The sequence below is a fragment of the Podarcis erhardii genome (genome assembly GCF_964252035.2).
Source record: "Podarcis erhardii genome assembly, chromosome: 5".
Lineage (NCBI taxonomy): Eukaryota > Metazoa > Chordata > Lepidosauria > Squamata > Lacertidae > Podarcis > Podarcis erhardii.
The window spans coordinates 43212156-43226904 of NC_138509.1; the positions used below are offsets into that span (position 1 = coordinate 43212156).

General features: G+C 43.2%; 1 protein-coding gene across 3 annotated transcripts in view; it reads right to left on the reverse strand.

Annotated features, from left to right (window-relative positions):
* The window catches only part of PTPRE (protein tyrosine phosphatase receptor type E), a 149780-nt gene extending 138439 nt beyond the window's left edge, over positions 1–11341 (reverse strand). For all 3 annotated transcript variants that reach the window (XM_081863230.1, XM_081863229.1, XM_081863226.1), the window contains exon 1: positions 11288–11341. In XM_081863230.1, coding sequence (XP_081719356.1) covers positions 11288–11332 — 45 coding nt within the window. In that variant the 5' untranslated portion in view covers positions 11333–11341. The remainder of the gene's footprint in view (positions 1–11287) is intronic.
* Positions 11342–14749: the final 3408 nt, after the last annotated feature.

A 14749-nucleotide genomic window follows, 5' to 3' on the forward strand; every position in this document is an offset into this window, starting at 1 on the left:
GTGAGAAAAGCCTTCTCAGAAAGTCAGATGCAGGATCAGCCATGGCCTCTGTTAAAGCGAATGTAAGATGTACTAGCAAGACAGGAAGCTTGACAATAATAGGATGAGCTATTTATTGCCACAGATTCTCAGGGCCCCAGGCAAGACTGAAGTAGGTGTTACATAAATAGGGATGGTGATGCACTCACTTCTCTTAAAGCGTTTAGTATCCAAATGAAGCAAAATAACTATTAATCATACCTAACAAATATGATAATAGGAGGTCGATTTGCACTTTACAAGGAGGAAGTGAAAACAGCAAGTCACTTCTGAAGGAATGCTTGAGGAAGGGGAAACACATGCATCTCCCATGAGGGGAATGAACAGTGGAAGGCATCATAGATAGGCCCAGGGTCCACAGTGTGTGCACAAGGATGCTATCATTGCACACTTAGATATGTAGAGTTGGAAGGGACCACGAGGGTCATCTACGCCCTGCAATACAGCAATATTTTGCCCTATGTGGGGCTTGAACCCACAACTTTGAGGTTAAGACTCCACTGACTGAGTATCTGGGAGACGTCAGGAGCATGAGTCCCACTTCGTGAAGGAGGTGGAGGAGCACCCCCTCCTCAAGAAGCCCTTTCCGAATCCAGAAGTGTGTGACAGATTTTGCCTAGTTGCAAAGGTGCTTGGTCAGATTATATTAGCTGGCCAGCACCAGGCATACGTAAAAGAAACTGATTGTCTAGACCCATTTGAATCTCACTTCTGACCTGGTTTAGGCACTGAAAAGGTTCTGGTTGCCCTGGTTAATGATTTTTATTGGGAGAAGAGGTGTGCAGTGCTGTTAATTCTCTACACACAGAAATTAAATTGTTATAAGAAACGGGGGGAAATCACTATGGAAAATTGCTTAGAAATTTCTTTTTGCTCTCTGGCGCCATCTGGTGTTGCATTTTTATAACACATTCAAAATGCAGTTTCTTGACTAATGTAGCCAAGTCCTTAATCCATGGGTAGGCAAACTAAGGCCTGGGGGCCGGATCTGGCCCAATCGCCTTCTAAATCTGGCCCGCAGACGGTCTAGGAATCAGAGTGTTTTTACATGAGTAGAATGTGTGCTTTTATTTAAAATGCATCTCTGGGTTATTTGTGGGGCATAGGAATTTGTTCTTTCTTCTTCTTCTTCAAAATATAGTCCAGTCCCCCACAAGGTCTGAGGGACAGTGGACCGGCCCCCTGCTGAAAAAGTTTGTTGACCCCTGATTAAGAGGCTGTGATTGGCCCAAGGTCACCCAGTGAGCTTCATGACTGAATGGGGATTTGAACCGTGATCCCCCAGGCCCTAGACTGACGTTGTAACCACTACACCACACTGGCTGCCTAGAGTACTTCTCTCAGCAACTTTCAGTTGTGCATTGTACAGTATCTTCTTGGGTCGGCTCTGTGGGTTTGAAGCTGGAGCCGTATTCTTACAGTGTATCCTACTGAGCAGATACTGAGCATGAGGGGTGGGAAGGAAACATGTGAGGCACCTTCACCGCCACCTGGGCCTGCCTCTGCTCTGCTCTCCTCCGAGAGGAGCACCGCCCTCCTGGCTGCTCCTCGCTTCCCCCCTCACCGCAGCAACCTCTTCTTCCCAGCCTCCACCACCGCCATGGTGCTGAAGATGGTGAAAGGCAGTATGGACCGCATGTTCAACAAGAACCTCCAGGACCTGGTGCACGGCATCCGCAACCACAAGGAGGGCGAGGCAAGGTACATCTCTCAGCGCGTCAACGAGATCAAGCAGGATCTGAAGCAGGATAACATTGCCATGAAAACGAATGCCGTCTGCAAGCCCACCTACTTGCAAATGCTGGGCTACAGCATCAGCTGGGCAGCCTTCAACATCATCGAAGTCATGAGCGCCTCAAAGTTCGCCTTCAAAAGGATTGGGTACCTGGCAGCCTCACAGTGCTTCATGAAGGGACCGAACCAGATCTGAAAGGACCTGAGTTAGCCTCAACCAGTATGGCACCAGCATTGCACCGACTGGTTTGTCCTGCCTTGTGACTCCCGATCTGTCCAGAGACTTGGCCAATGACATCATGACCCCGATGTCTCAGATGAAGCTTTACATCAGGAAGAGGGCAGTGTTAATCATGTACAAAGTGTTCTTGAAATGCCCCGAGTCCCTGTGCCCTGCGTTCTCCCACCTTAAGGAGAAGCTGGAAGACCCAGATCCAGATTAGCAAGCTGGATGTAACAGGATCCAGAAGATGGCAAAGACTGTGTGTGTTTGGGGTGTGGAGGGGAAGGGAGTCGCTCCTGGTAGCCTTTTATTGGGTTGTTTTTGTTTTTATCATATAATTTTGTGTTTTTATATTGTGCTTTTATGCTGTAACCACCCTGAGACCTACAGGTATAGGGCAGTATACAAATTTAATAAATAATAATAATAAATAAATAAACTTCCAGGACCAAGTCCAGAGAATAGCTTTGGAGAGACTGTCCCACAGTCATCCATCATGTTCTCCATGCATTTCACATCTATATGGAACCATTGTGAGTGATCACAATAAAGGAAACAAGAATAAAGAGTTAACTTCACTGGCCTCGGGTGATTTATTGTTTTATTGCTAACCTATTCCTGACTCCAGCCCTGACATCCAAGGATTTGGGGTGCAATGCTGCCATTCATTCATTCATTGCATTTAATCTAAGCAATTTATATACTAATGCAAACACAATAGTCTCTAAATGGTACACAAGAAATACAATGCAAAAAGGTTTGTATTCTATAACTATACTGATAACACTCAACTCTTACATCTCTGTAATAAAAACTATATGGACAGACCTCTATCACCAATGTCTCATGTTGTAGGGAGTGGTAGGGTGGAATGCAAGGAGACCAATGGTCAGTGGTGCCAGAACCAGACAGGCAGAATCACTTCATTCTGGCTTTGTCACAATCCTCCTCACTGCTGAGTTCTGCAAAGGCCAACAGTGAGACTATGAAGCAGGAAGCTGGCGGATAGTGCCAACTCCTGGCCTGCTTATAACGAAGAAGGCAATCATGTGAGGAGCTAACTAAGGGCAGACCGAGGTTGGAGGGGCACTGCCCCATCTCCCCTAATTGACCAGCCTAGAATGAATCTAAAAAAGTTCTGAAGAGCCCATTTGAAAGAGGTAAGGGAGGAGCCAGGTGAGCCCTTCCTTGGCGGGGGGATAAATAATTTAGGAGCTATAGGCAAAAATGGTCTCTTTCTTGTCCCACCAGGTGACAAGGCAACAATGATAAGGGCTTCAGGAACTGATGACAGATCAGGCTGCAGATTGTTGCTCCTGCACCATGTGTACACCAGTGTGCAGGCAATTCATTGGTTGTCACGTACCTAATCATTGTGTGTATATCATGGCAGAGAGACAAATGTTATCAGCTGCTAATGCCGTCTTGATGCATGTTGCAACTGCAGAGTCCAGCTGAATAGTTAGCAGCCCTAGTATCTGGGCAGAAGCTCTTGCCAGGATTGAAAAAGGCCCACCCATCAGTGCCGATGCTGAAATTGGCAGAAATTGGGGGACAAGGGGTGTGGCAACAAGGTTTCAGCCTGATGTCTGACATCATAATGGAGGTGCCTTCTCACGTAGGCCCTTCATCCTGTTTCTGAGTAGCGCATACACTGGTGGTTGCTTGGCAACCATTTGCCTGTATTTATCAGGCATCACTGCGTACCCTTTCTGAATTTGCTAAAGAACACTCCTAGCTAGAGATTTTCTAGTGACCTTCGTCTTACAATAATATCTCGCATCACCAACTGGAATCTAAATGACTTAAGAGAGAAGCATGTAAAACTATTTCACTGGGTGCCCACAAAAAAAAAAAAAAACAGATGCTACAGCACAGTGCTTAACAAAAAAATAAGATGGGATCAATTTTACACACAGATATTTATATTGGTTGTTGCTTACTTGAGCATGAGACACGCATCTGTATTACCTGAGGAAGTTGGTAAGAAACCAGCCTCCTTGACATTCACATTCATTATTTTCACCTGCATAGGTCGGCATTTCCAGCCAGCTAGATCCAGCTATTTTACTATCGTTCAGAATGTGAGCTCAGATGCAAGTTTGCTTCAAACACAGATGAGATGTTAACAGAATTGCCAATGCTAAATAAAAGATTCTGATTATCTTGAATGCCTGAATAAACAGAAACCATGCCCAGAAGTTTCTGGTGGATTGTAGGGACCAAGTAAAGTGCAAAAGTTGTTGGTACGCCTTAGACAATTGTGCCAGGAAGGGCAGAGTGGGGTGACATTGCTCACCTAGCTTCTGAAATTGAGGAGAGGGGTGAGACAGCGGAGAGGCTGGCATGGTGCATGTGCAGTGCTGGGAACATCAGATTGGCTCCACTGGTTGCGGACATCCCTGCTACCTCCCCTTCTCAGTTACCAGCAGCAACCTCTGCATTGCGAGGCTAGATGGACATCATTGCCCCATCCTGCTCTGGCTTGTGAGCCACTATCAACCTGAGACAGATAACTATTGCCTGGCTTTCTAAGTGTCCTGCTGGCAAGCATACTACCCACACATTATAACAGGACCACAGCATCCTTAAATGGCCAACCAGATGCTTGTGGGATGCCCGTAAGCAGGACATAAGTGCACTCTGCCCGCCTGAGGTTCCCAACAACTGGCATTCAGAAGCATAGCCACTGTGGCTAGTAGCAGTTGATAGTCTTATTCTATATGAATTAGTCTAATCTTCTTTTAAAGCCATCCATGCTGATGTTCTGCTGAAATTCTGCCCCAACTATTCAAAGTGCAGGAACTCTGTTCTCCTTTGCCCCTCACCACCCTGTGCCAATGTCAGGGGCAGAATGGAAGGTCAGAGCCTATAATTTTGTCTACTCTTCAGAACTTGGACTGTCACCTTCTTTGTGGGTTCTTGTGCCATTTTGAGCACATCTCCTCACATGGAGAAAATTAGCAGGTGAAGCTTTTTCTGATATGAAGATTAGTGGTGGGGAAAGCTTCCTTGCTGAACTCTGTTGTTTAGTAGTGCCAGGAAATAAAGCGGGCAAGCTTATTGCCAGGAGCTCTACCATTAGGATTTAGTGCCTGGTGACATGGCCGGTATTTAATAGCATTGAAAGAAGCTCGGGTGTGGGACATACCTTATCTGGCTTAATCAAAACCACTTCTACTTCTTTATTTCCTTTTTTGCACTGTGATCAAGGTTTCGCCATCTTTATACAAACCGAGTTGCAATATTCAACCTTTTAAAAAAGCTATTTAAGCAAAGGAACACAAGAGGGCAGCACAATCCTTTTGGTTTACAGAAGAACACACTCTTGCCACACTGTAATATACTATCCTAGGCAAAAGAATGAAGCGCTTTATAATTTGTTGCATTCTTTGTGTTTGTTCAAGTGATTATTGTCTTAAGGAACCTTTACAAAACCAAATGTCCTGTTCTTCTGCTCAGTCTTCATCTAAGCTGCAAAACTCCTACCTACTGAGGAATTTCTGTGAGAAACCTCACAGAGTGTTTGTTGTGGGGGAGGAAGGGAAAAGGAGATTGTTAGCTGCTTTGAGACTCCTTAGGGTAGCGATAAAGTGGGATATCAAATCCAAACTCCTCCTCCTCCTCTTCTTCTTCTTCTTCTTCTTCTTCTACTTAGCACCACTGAACTCAACAGGACTTATTTCTGAGAATGCATAGGATTGTATGGGCAGAATATTTTTTCTATAAGCATTATGCACAAAATGGGTATTTCACTAAGATTACCCTAGGAAAAATTTTACAGTACGCCCATGCATTTCCTTCATAACAATTTTTTTATAATAATAAATAAAAATTATAATTGGTACACTTGTTACAGTGTGATTATCTCTGTTCTGACCGTCAGAACTGATAGAATCATTGAGTTGGAAGGGACCTTGGAGATCATCTCTTCCAACCCCTTATTCCAATCTCATTGTTGCCTTGCTCCTTTTAGTAATAAACAGCAGCGGCATGGCCAACTAGGTCAGATGGACAGGCCTGCTCCACCATGTCATCTGCCACAGCTGCCAAATGTATGGTGAGAGCATTGTGTTATCAGAGGGGCTAGGAACCAAACACATAAATTTAAGGATGTAGAATGAACTCACGTAGCAGTTTTAAAGGTCGTAGCTCAGTGGCAGTGCATCTGTTGCACATGGAAAAGGTACCGTGTTCAGTCTCTGAAATCCCCAGGTAGAACTGGAAATGTCCAATATCTGAAACCCTGGAGAGCCTCTGCCAGTCATTGGAGATAATACTGAGGAAGATGGACTAATGGACTCCATGTATGGTAGATTCCCATGAGTTCTACAGTTCTTCAACCAGTGGTCCAAACCATTAATGTGTACTTGGGAAATAACTCTCATTGAATTAAATGGGCTTATTCCCATGGTGGTTGAATTACAGTGATCATATTCTGTAGTTCTGAGCTGCAAACTGCTGAAATATCTTGCCAGAATGTCAACTGCATTCAAAGACCTACCCAAGCTGAGCATAGCCAGGTGTGAGGTATCTGCTACCACAAAATTTTATAAATCAGTCCATCCAATTTTCCTTGAAAGAAACCAAGAGGCAATCAATGCCTGTGATGGAAGATCAAGCAAAGCACAGATGCCTGCTGTGTGTTTAGCTATAAGGCAATTTCCAGTGCTAAAGAAACCACTGGAGAAGGTTCATTGAATTGCACGATATCCTAATTGCAGCGACGTCAAAGAGTGTCATAAAGAGCCTATAATAAACCCGAGCATGAATTGGTTTTGTTTTGTTTTTAATCTTTATGGATTTTTTTTTGTTTCCTAAGTTAGAAAATGTTCGTTCCTTGACTCTGCAATCCTTCACGATGCATTATACTAGAAATTCCATGGCATTGTTTGTGTCCCTTTCAATCATTTTTTTAAAAAAGTTTAACACAGCTTTATGAACCATATTATATTTTATATTCAATTTCAGGAATTCTCTGAATGCAGTTTATATATATTTTAATTAAATAAAAATAAAGAAGAAAAATATTTGAGTCAAACTATACGTGACACAGAACATCTTTGACTGGGTCTCCCAATGCTTTTTTCTTTACTTCCAAGCAATGGATGATAGTAGGGGAAGGGAATTAACCCTTCTCTCCCCCCCATGCCCTTTCACCCAATCAAATCAATTTCCCTTAAGAGCACTACAAGGAAAGGTGCTAGTACGATTTTATGACGTCTCCTTTAGGCTACAGGTAAAGGCAGCCCCTTGAAACAAGCAAGGAACCCAACAGAGATGCTGAAGAGATGCAGAAAGTTGGTCCTTTCCAGACTAACGATACGTGACCTTGGTTATCTGTGACAATGTCAGACAAACCATGACAGAGAGAGCAGCAGATTAATCAGTGATCATGGGCAACTCGTACCATTTCCAGTGAAGCAACTAGTCACTGCTTGTTTACATATTTTACCTGCTTATTTTTGGAGCTCAATAAATATTTCAGATGACATCCCTGTCACACATGCTATCAGTTTTTACTTGAAGGATCAAGCTGCTTGTCTGCGTTATCGTCATGCAAAATAGCAACGACACGTCAAGTGACTGTGTGCAGTCATGTCAAATAGTAATGATGTATTGGTAGATGACAGGTATTCTAGGTTGTTTTTTGAGAAAGAAAAAAACCCTTTGGTTTAAGATGGGGTGGGGAATGTTTTCCAGCCCAAGACCCATATTACTTTGTGGGGGAGCTTCCAGGGATCACATGCTAGTGGTGGCCTGTGCCCAAGTCAAGAGTGGTAGAGCAACAGATGTGGCCTATCTTTTGCAGCAAAACAAAAGCTGGAGGTTTCCGCTTGCAAAACACCACAAACACATTCTCCATCCAGACAAGCAAGAGGCCTTTATCAGGACACATTCCAGCCAGGCAAAAGCACTTGAGGAGGGTGCAGAGCAGGGCTGGTGAGAGAAGCATCCTGGTGAGGGGGGGACATGTCCTGAGGGCCATGTAGTGCAGCCTGGAGGGCCACATTCAGACCCCAAGCCTGAGGATTCCCATCCTGATCTAAGTGAAGATCGACTGACACATGGGCGCAAAGGTTTGGAAATTGCATGTTACGGAACCAGGCCTTAACTTGCACGCCATGCGAGCAGTAAACCCATCCTACTGTTTCACATAATGGGCTCGTTTCCAACTTGGCCTGCAGGCACTCACATTTCCCCTTAGTTTCCCTAACAGGTAGCAAGTGAAAGAGATTAACTGGTAGAGGAAGCGTAACAAATTAGCTGGCCAAGACCTAGACCAGGCATAGGCAAACTCCGGCCCTCCAGATGTCTGGGACTACAATTCCCATCATCCCTAGCTAACAGGACCAGTGGTCAGGGATGATGGGAATTGTAGTCCCAAACATCTGGAGGGCCGGAGTTTGCCTATGCCTGACCTAGACTGAGAAAACAAGGCTTTTCAGAACTCTGGACAAATCCCAGAGAAGAGGCAACTTGCCTTGCCTAGAGCTGGTGGTTGACTGAGCTCTTACTTGGCTCCTGGACTATCTCTCCCAGGCTGTAATGCACCCTCTTGCTGGAGAATGGAGATTCTTAAAGGGACAGGCCCCTGGCATCATGATGCCACTCTATCACTTCTCTGTTGTCGTTGGGCCTGCTGCCTGCTGACTCAGTGGCACATGAGGCCCTTTGCAGCAAGGATGCAGCCCCTTAGTTGGATCTGACATGGGAGCTGCAGTCACCGTGAATCTTGGTTTGATGGCATCAGGTTCACAAGGTTCCTGGTTGCGGGGTCAAGCTCAGTGGTGGCAGACTCTAGACCTCTGTGGGCTGTGCTACTGGATCTCCTGATTTCATAGGCCCTTCTTCTGATGAGTCATTACTAGACATCGGAGACACGGCACCATTAGCACACACAATAGCCATGACCTATGACTGTATTACAAGTGATGTCTTTATTGGACTTTTCCTACCTATGTTCACCTTGCTTGGTAAATGCCATGGTCTCCCCAACAAGCAGTTCAACTTGGGGCTAACAAGCTGAGGAATTTGTATCATGGGAAATGATCTTTTTTAGTACTGCAAGATTAAATCAGTTGATTAATCAGCTAACATTTGGTTGATTAATCTATGGAGCCCAGTTTGAATCATTAAGGGGGAATCTTAATTGATAGCATACAAATTAAGGGTAAATGTGAAGCTATTTTTAATTTGGCATAATAAATTACAGGGAATTTAAAAAGAAACTATTTAAGATGACTCTTCCTTATGCAAACAGTATTGCTATACAGTGGTACCTCGGGTTACATACGCTTCAGGTTACAGACTCCACTAACCCAGAAATAGTACCTCGGGTTAAGAACTTTGCTTCAGGATGAGAACAGAAATCGCATGGCAGCAGCAGGAGGCCCCATTAGCTAAAGTGGTGCTTCAGGTTAAGAACAGTTTCAGGTTAAGAACGGACCTCTGGAACGAATTAAGTACTTAACCCGAGGTACCACTGTATATCTGAAAAACTGCCTCCTTCCCTGCAGACCCTCTCAAGTTCAGCAGAGGGGAACCTCTTGATAGTTTCTTTTTTTAAAAAAAAATAATTTTTATTAATTTTACAACACAAACAAAAAACAAACAAACATAACACGACTTCCCCATACCTCCCCTTCACTGCATCCTTGTTTTAAAATTTTTTAGCAATCCTTCATCCATTTTTATATTTAATTCTCTTTAAAATTTTCTTAAGCTTAAATTTTTACAGCTGTAATTCTTTATATCAAATCCCTTGACATCTTAACATTCCGAAATTTTACAAGAATTTTTAAGATAAATTTTACATTTTTTCCAGTCCTCTTCCACTGTCTCTCTCCTCTGGTCACGGATTCTGCCGGTCATCTCTGCCAGTCCCATAAATTCAGTCACCTTGGTCTGCCATTCTTCCAGAGTAGGTAGTTCTTTAGTCTTCCAATACTTTGCCAAAAGAATTCTTGCTGCTGTTGTTGCATACATGAAAAATGTTCTATCTTTCTTTGGAATCATTTGGCCTACCATGCCCAAGAGAAAAGCCTCCGGTTTCTTTGCAAATGTCCACTTAAGGATTTTCTTAATTTCATTATAGATCATTTCCCAGTAGGCCTTAATCTTCGGGCAGGTCCACCAAAGATGATAAAAAGTTCCTTCGCATTCATTACACTTCCAACAGTTGTTATTGGGCAAATGATATATCTTTGCAAGCTTGACTGGGGTACCTCTTGATAGTTTCACCACCCACAGAAGCTCAGGGTGTGGGTGGCCCAGGAGAGCACATTCTCTGTGGCAGCCCTAAGTTGTGAATTTCCCTCCACAGAGGTGCATCTGGCATCGTCATTTTACAGCTTTCGTCTGAAGACACGCCTCTTTCCTTTGACTTTTGAGATACATATTTTTAGGATCCACTGCAGTTGTGATTGTAATTTGTTTTTAAATGCTTCTAATGTTGCATTTTACATTTTTGTGACCTGCCCCGGGACCCTGTGGTGAAGGGCAGGTAATTAACTACAGCCTATATTGAATTATAGGGATGCAGGTGGCGCTATGGGTTAAACCACAGAGCCTAGGACTTGCCGATCAGAAGGTCGGTGGTTTGAATCCCCGTGACGGGGTGAGCTCCCGTTGCTCAGTCCCAGCTCCTGCCAACCTAGCAGTTCAAAAGCATGTCAAAGTGCAAGTAGATAAACAGGTACCGCTCTGGCGGGAAGGTAAACGGCGTTTCCGTGCGCTGCTCTGGTTCGCCAGAAGCGGCTTAGTCATGCTGGCCACATGACCCGGAAGCTGTACGCCGGCTCCCTCGGCCAATAAAGCGAGATGAGCGCCGCAACCCCAGAGTCGGCCATGACTGGACCTAATGGTCAGGGGTCCCTTTACCTTTACCTATATTGAATTATAAGGCGTTTCTCAAAAATTATCTGTATTGAAGTTCTAGTAACATGCAAATGAACTAACTTTGTTAAATTTGTTGCCTAATTTGTTAAAAGGCAGAAGATTAATCAACCAAACAGCCTCTGAGTGCTTCACAGCCAGAATCGCTTTTTCTTTTAGAGCTGACACATCTCTCAAGGTCTCTTTCCACACATAGAAGCAGAAAAATATATACAAAAATCCCATGTTAAATATTTAAGAATAAAACAGTATAATCCTGTCCAAATACACCACACAAAAAATCTGCTAACATAAAGTACAGTCAGGGCTGCATAAAGTACAGGGCTGGAGCCCGAAAAGGTAGTGAAAGGAAAAGGCAGGGGAGAGAAACAAACATACCTGTTACATGCTCACCTTTGAATTAAGTTGATTGTAAGGACAGCTCTTTTTTCTGTTCATTTATATCAGCTGCAAGGAAATATTTAAAATACACTGTGATCAGAGATCTATTTTTATTTTATTTTTAAATCTGGTTTAACCAAGGTGGCAACTTATGAGACTTGCAGTCATACCGTAAGTCAATTTGACTTGAAAGAACTTGACAACCCACCACTATCCATCTTAATTTGTCTTTCACAAATGTAAGGGGTGGGAGCAATAATTAGGGGATTCCCTTTCACCATGCTAAGGATGAATAAGTGATAGCATCTTTTGGTCTTATCTTATTTCCTTGAATTCTGATTCCTCCCCCGGCAATTTGGAGCCTTGAAACTTCAGGCATTTATGTTTCATTATTTATGAAACAATCTTTAAGGGAAGAAAATGTATGCTCTCCATCTAGCAATTTTATCACTCCAGGAGTATGCCGTGAAAATAAGATAGATTTTTTTTTTAAAGCACTACCATCTAAAATGTTTTGCAGAAGATGTAGTTTGTTTTTAAAGCCTTTTTTGTGATCTGAATATGAAACACACGGAAGGAAGGAAGGAAAGAAGGAAGGAAGGAAGGAAGGCAGTTTATGCAAACCACAAACAGCTGAAATTCTCATCAGGTACCTGTCATGGGATTGTTTCAATCTACCAAAGGAAACAATCCCAAGACCATTTTTAGCTTTTCTAAGGCCCACATGGTGTGAAGGTGCTTCACAGGGCAAATGATTATTTCCTAGCTGCTCGCTATGGAAAATACAGTGGTACCTCAGATTAAGTACTTAATTCGTTCCGGAGGTCCGTTCTTAACCTGAAACTGTTCTTAACCTGAAGCACCACTTTAGCTAATGAGGCCTCCTGCTGCTGCCGCGGCGCCGGAGCCCGATTTCTGTTCTCATCCTGAAGCAAAGTTCTTAACCTGAAGCACTATTTCTGGGTTAGCGGAGTCTGTAACCTGAAGCATATGTAACCTGAAGCGTATGTAACCTGAGGTACCACTGTAACTCCTTTCATCATACCACTGTGTCATATTAGTTTTCTTGTCAGTTTGTACTACCCCACTGTATCTATGTGGCAGACATAACTCATGATGAGATAGCATTCTACAATCAAAATTATGGAAATGAAAGCATTAGAAGACATACAGAAAATTAGGTGGCACAGAAGATCAGCCATCTTGCAAAGATCTCAAAAAATAAAATAAAATCTCATGAAATGTATCTAATTGAGTGAAGTGATCCATTTTAGCCTGACACCACAGCTTTCTTTCAGACCCTGAGGCTGTCTTTCCTGATTCCCATAGTCAGATTTTTTTTTTCCTAAGCGGTGCTGGAGAATTTGCCTAAAGCAACCTTGCTTTCTTCAAAATTTCTTTCTGGTGAAAGCTTTAACTCACACACATTCTTTTGCAGACCTGGCGGGCATGTCTTACTTTGCAAATCCAGCACACCTAAATACTCAATTTGTCATTGTCAGGGCACTACTAGGGTGCTCTTCTTTACAAATGATAAGCCTTCTAGATCCCTTGCAGGTTTTGTTTTTTTAAGAATATTGGAAGTCAGGATGTTTCCAAGGTGGGTTTCGGGCAAAAACTGGTGCCTGACAAGCTTCAGTGTTTATGGCTATTTCAGAAGCAGTTAATATTAGAATCACAGAACTGTAGAGTTGGAAGGGACCCTGAGGATCATCTAGTCCAACCCCCTGCAATGCAAAAATATGGGGCTGTCCCATACAGGGATCAAACCTGCAACCTTGACATTATCAGCACCATGCTCTAACCAACTGACCTATCCATTAATAAGGTTATTAAACCTTATTATCTAGTGAATTGTGAAATACATTTGATTTGGACCAGATATTGTTGGACTACAAGTCCCATTAGCCTTGGCCATGGGCCACTGGGGCTGATGGGAGTTGGAGTCCTTCTCGTTTGTGTTATCCAGGGCAGAAAGATGGCAGGCTTTTTTTGGAAGGGTTTGTGTGTTCTTTTTGCTACAGCATCTCTATTTGCTACACCAGCTCCATTCAGATGGTTGGAAAGCCAACTGAATCAACTTCAAATGATACACATAATCCTGTGCCAGTTCTAACTTGGCTCTATTGAAACCACAGGATCTACTATAGACTTCTTTATATGAACAGGCTGGTGGAGGCAGCAGCCAGGGTTAGGCACCAGCAAGCACACTGATCAGTTTAGTCTAATATGTGAAAGTTAAATGTCCCTTCTCCCACACCACATTTCTCAAAAGCATCCCCTCAGTCTTGATTCAGACTCAGTTTATATCAAACTTTTATCCTGGTGACCGAAGTGTTCTGAATGTCATTATCTGGACAAATGCCTGTTGCTTCTCTGAAATCTACTTTGCTCTTGTTCCTCAGTCTCTTGTTGTTGAGTTCAGTAGGTTAATTATGGGTTTGAACTCTGGGGTGTAGTGGAGAATCAGCAAGATGGTGAAACAGAGACTCAAAAGGAGTTCAGGGATACTACCTGCATTCAGACCTGCAGTATTTGCCATTTCAAAGAATCATGGGTTATTGTTTAATGGTGATCTAGGCAGGACTAGAATTAGATTTGATTTAGTTATCATTTCACCCGCCAAGGAGTTAAGGGTTGTGTATATGGTCTTATCCTTGCAGTAACCCAGTAAAGCAGTTACAGATAGGTAGCCGTGTTGGTCTGCCATGGTCAAAACAAAATAAAAAAATTCCTTCCAGTAGCACCTTAAAGACCAACTGAGTTAGTTCTAGGTATGAGCTTTCGTGTGCATGCACACTTCTTCAGATACACTGAAACAGAAGTCACCGGACCTTTCTATATAGTGAGAAGGTGGGGAGGGGTATTACTCAGAAGGGTGGTGGGAATGGGTGATTGGCAGATAGCTGCGATGAGCCTGTTGACGACTCTTAACGACTGCAATAGGTCTAACAGGAAAAAGCAAGGGGTGAGAAGGTGAAAAATGGCTTTGTCATGTATAATGAGATAAGAATCCAATGTCTTTATTCAAACCAGGTCTCTCCATAGTTTTAAGTTTGGTGATAAGTTGCAATTCAGCAGCTTCTCTTTCCAGTCTATTTCTGAAATTCCTTTGTAATAGAACAGCTACTTTGAGATCTTGTATAGAATGTCCTGGGAGATTGAAGTGTTCTCCTACTGGTTTTTCTGTCTTGTGGTTCCTGATGTCGGATTTATGTCCATTTATTCTTTGGCGTAAGGTCTGGCCTGTTTGTCCAATATAGAGAGCTGAAGGACACTGTTGGCATTTTATGGCATACACAATGTTAGACGATGAGCAATTAAATAGTCCCGAGATGGTATGTGTGATGTTGTTGGGGCCAGTAATGGTGTTGTCCGGGTGTATGTGGCAGCAAAGTTGGCATCTGGGTTTATTGCAGGCTCTGGTGCCAGTGTCCGTGTTAAGTCTGGTTATAGTATTATTGTGGGTTAGGA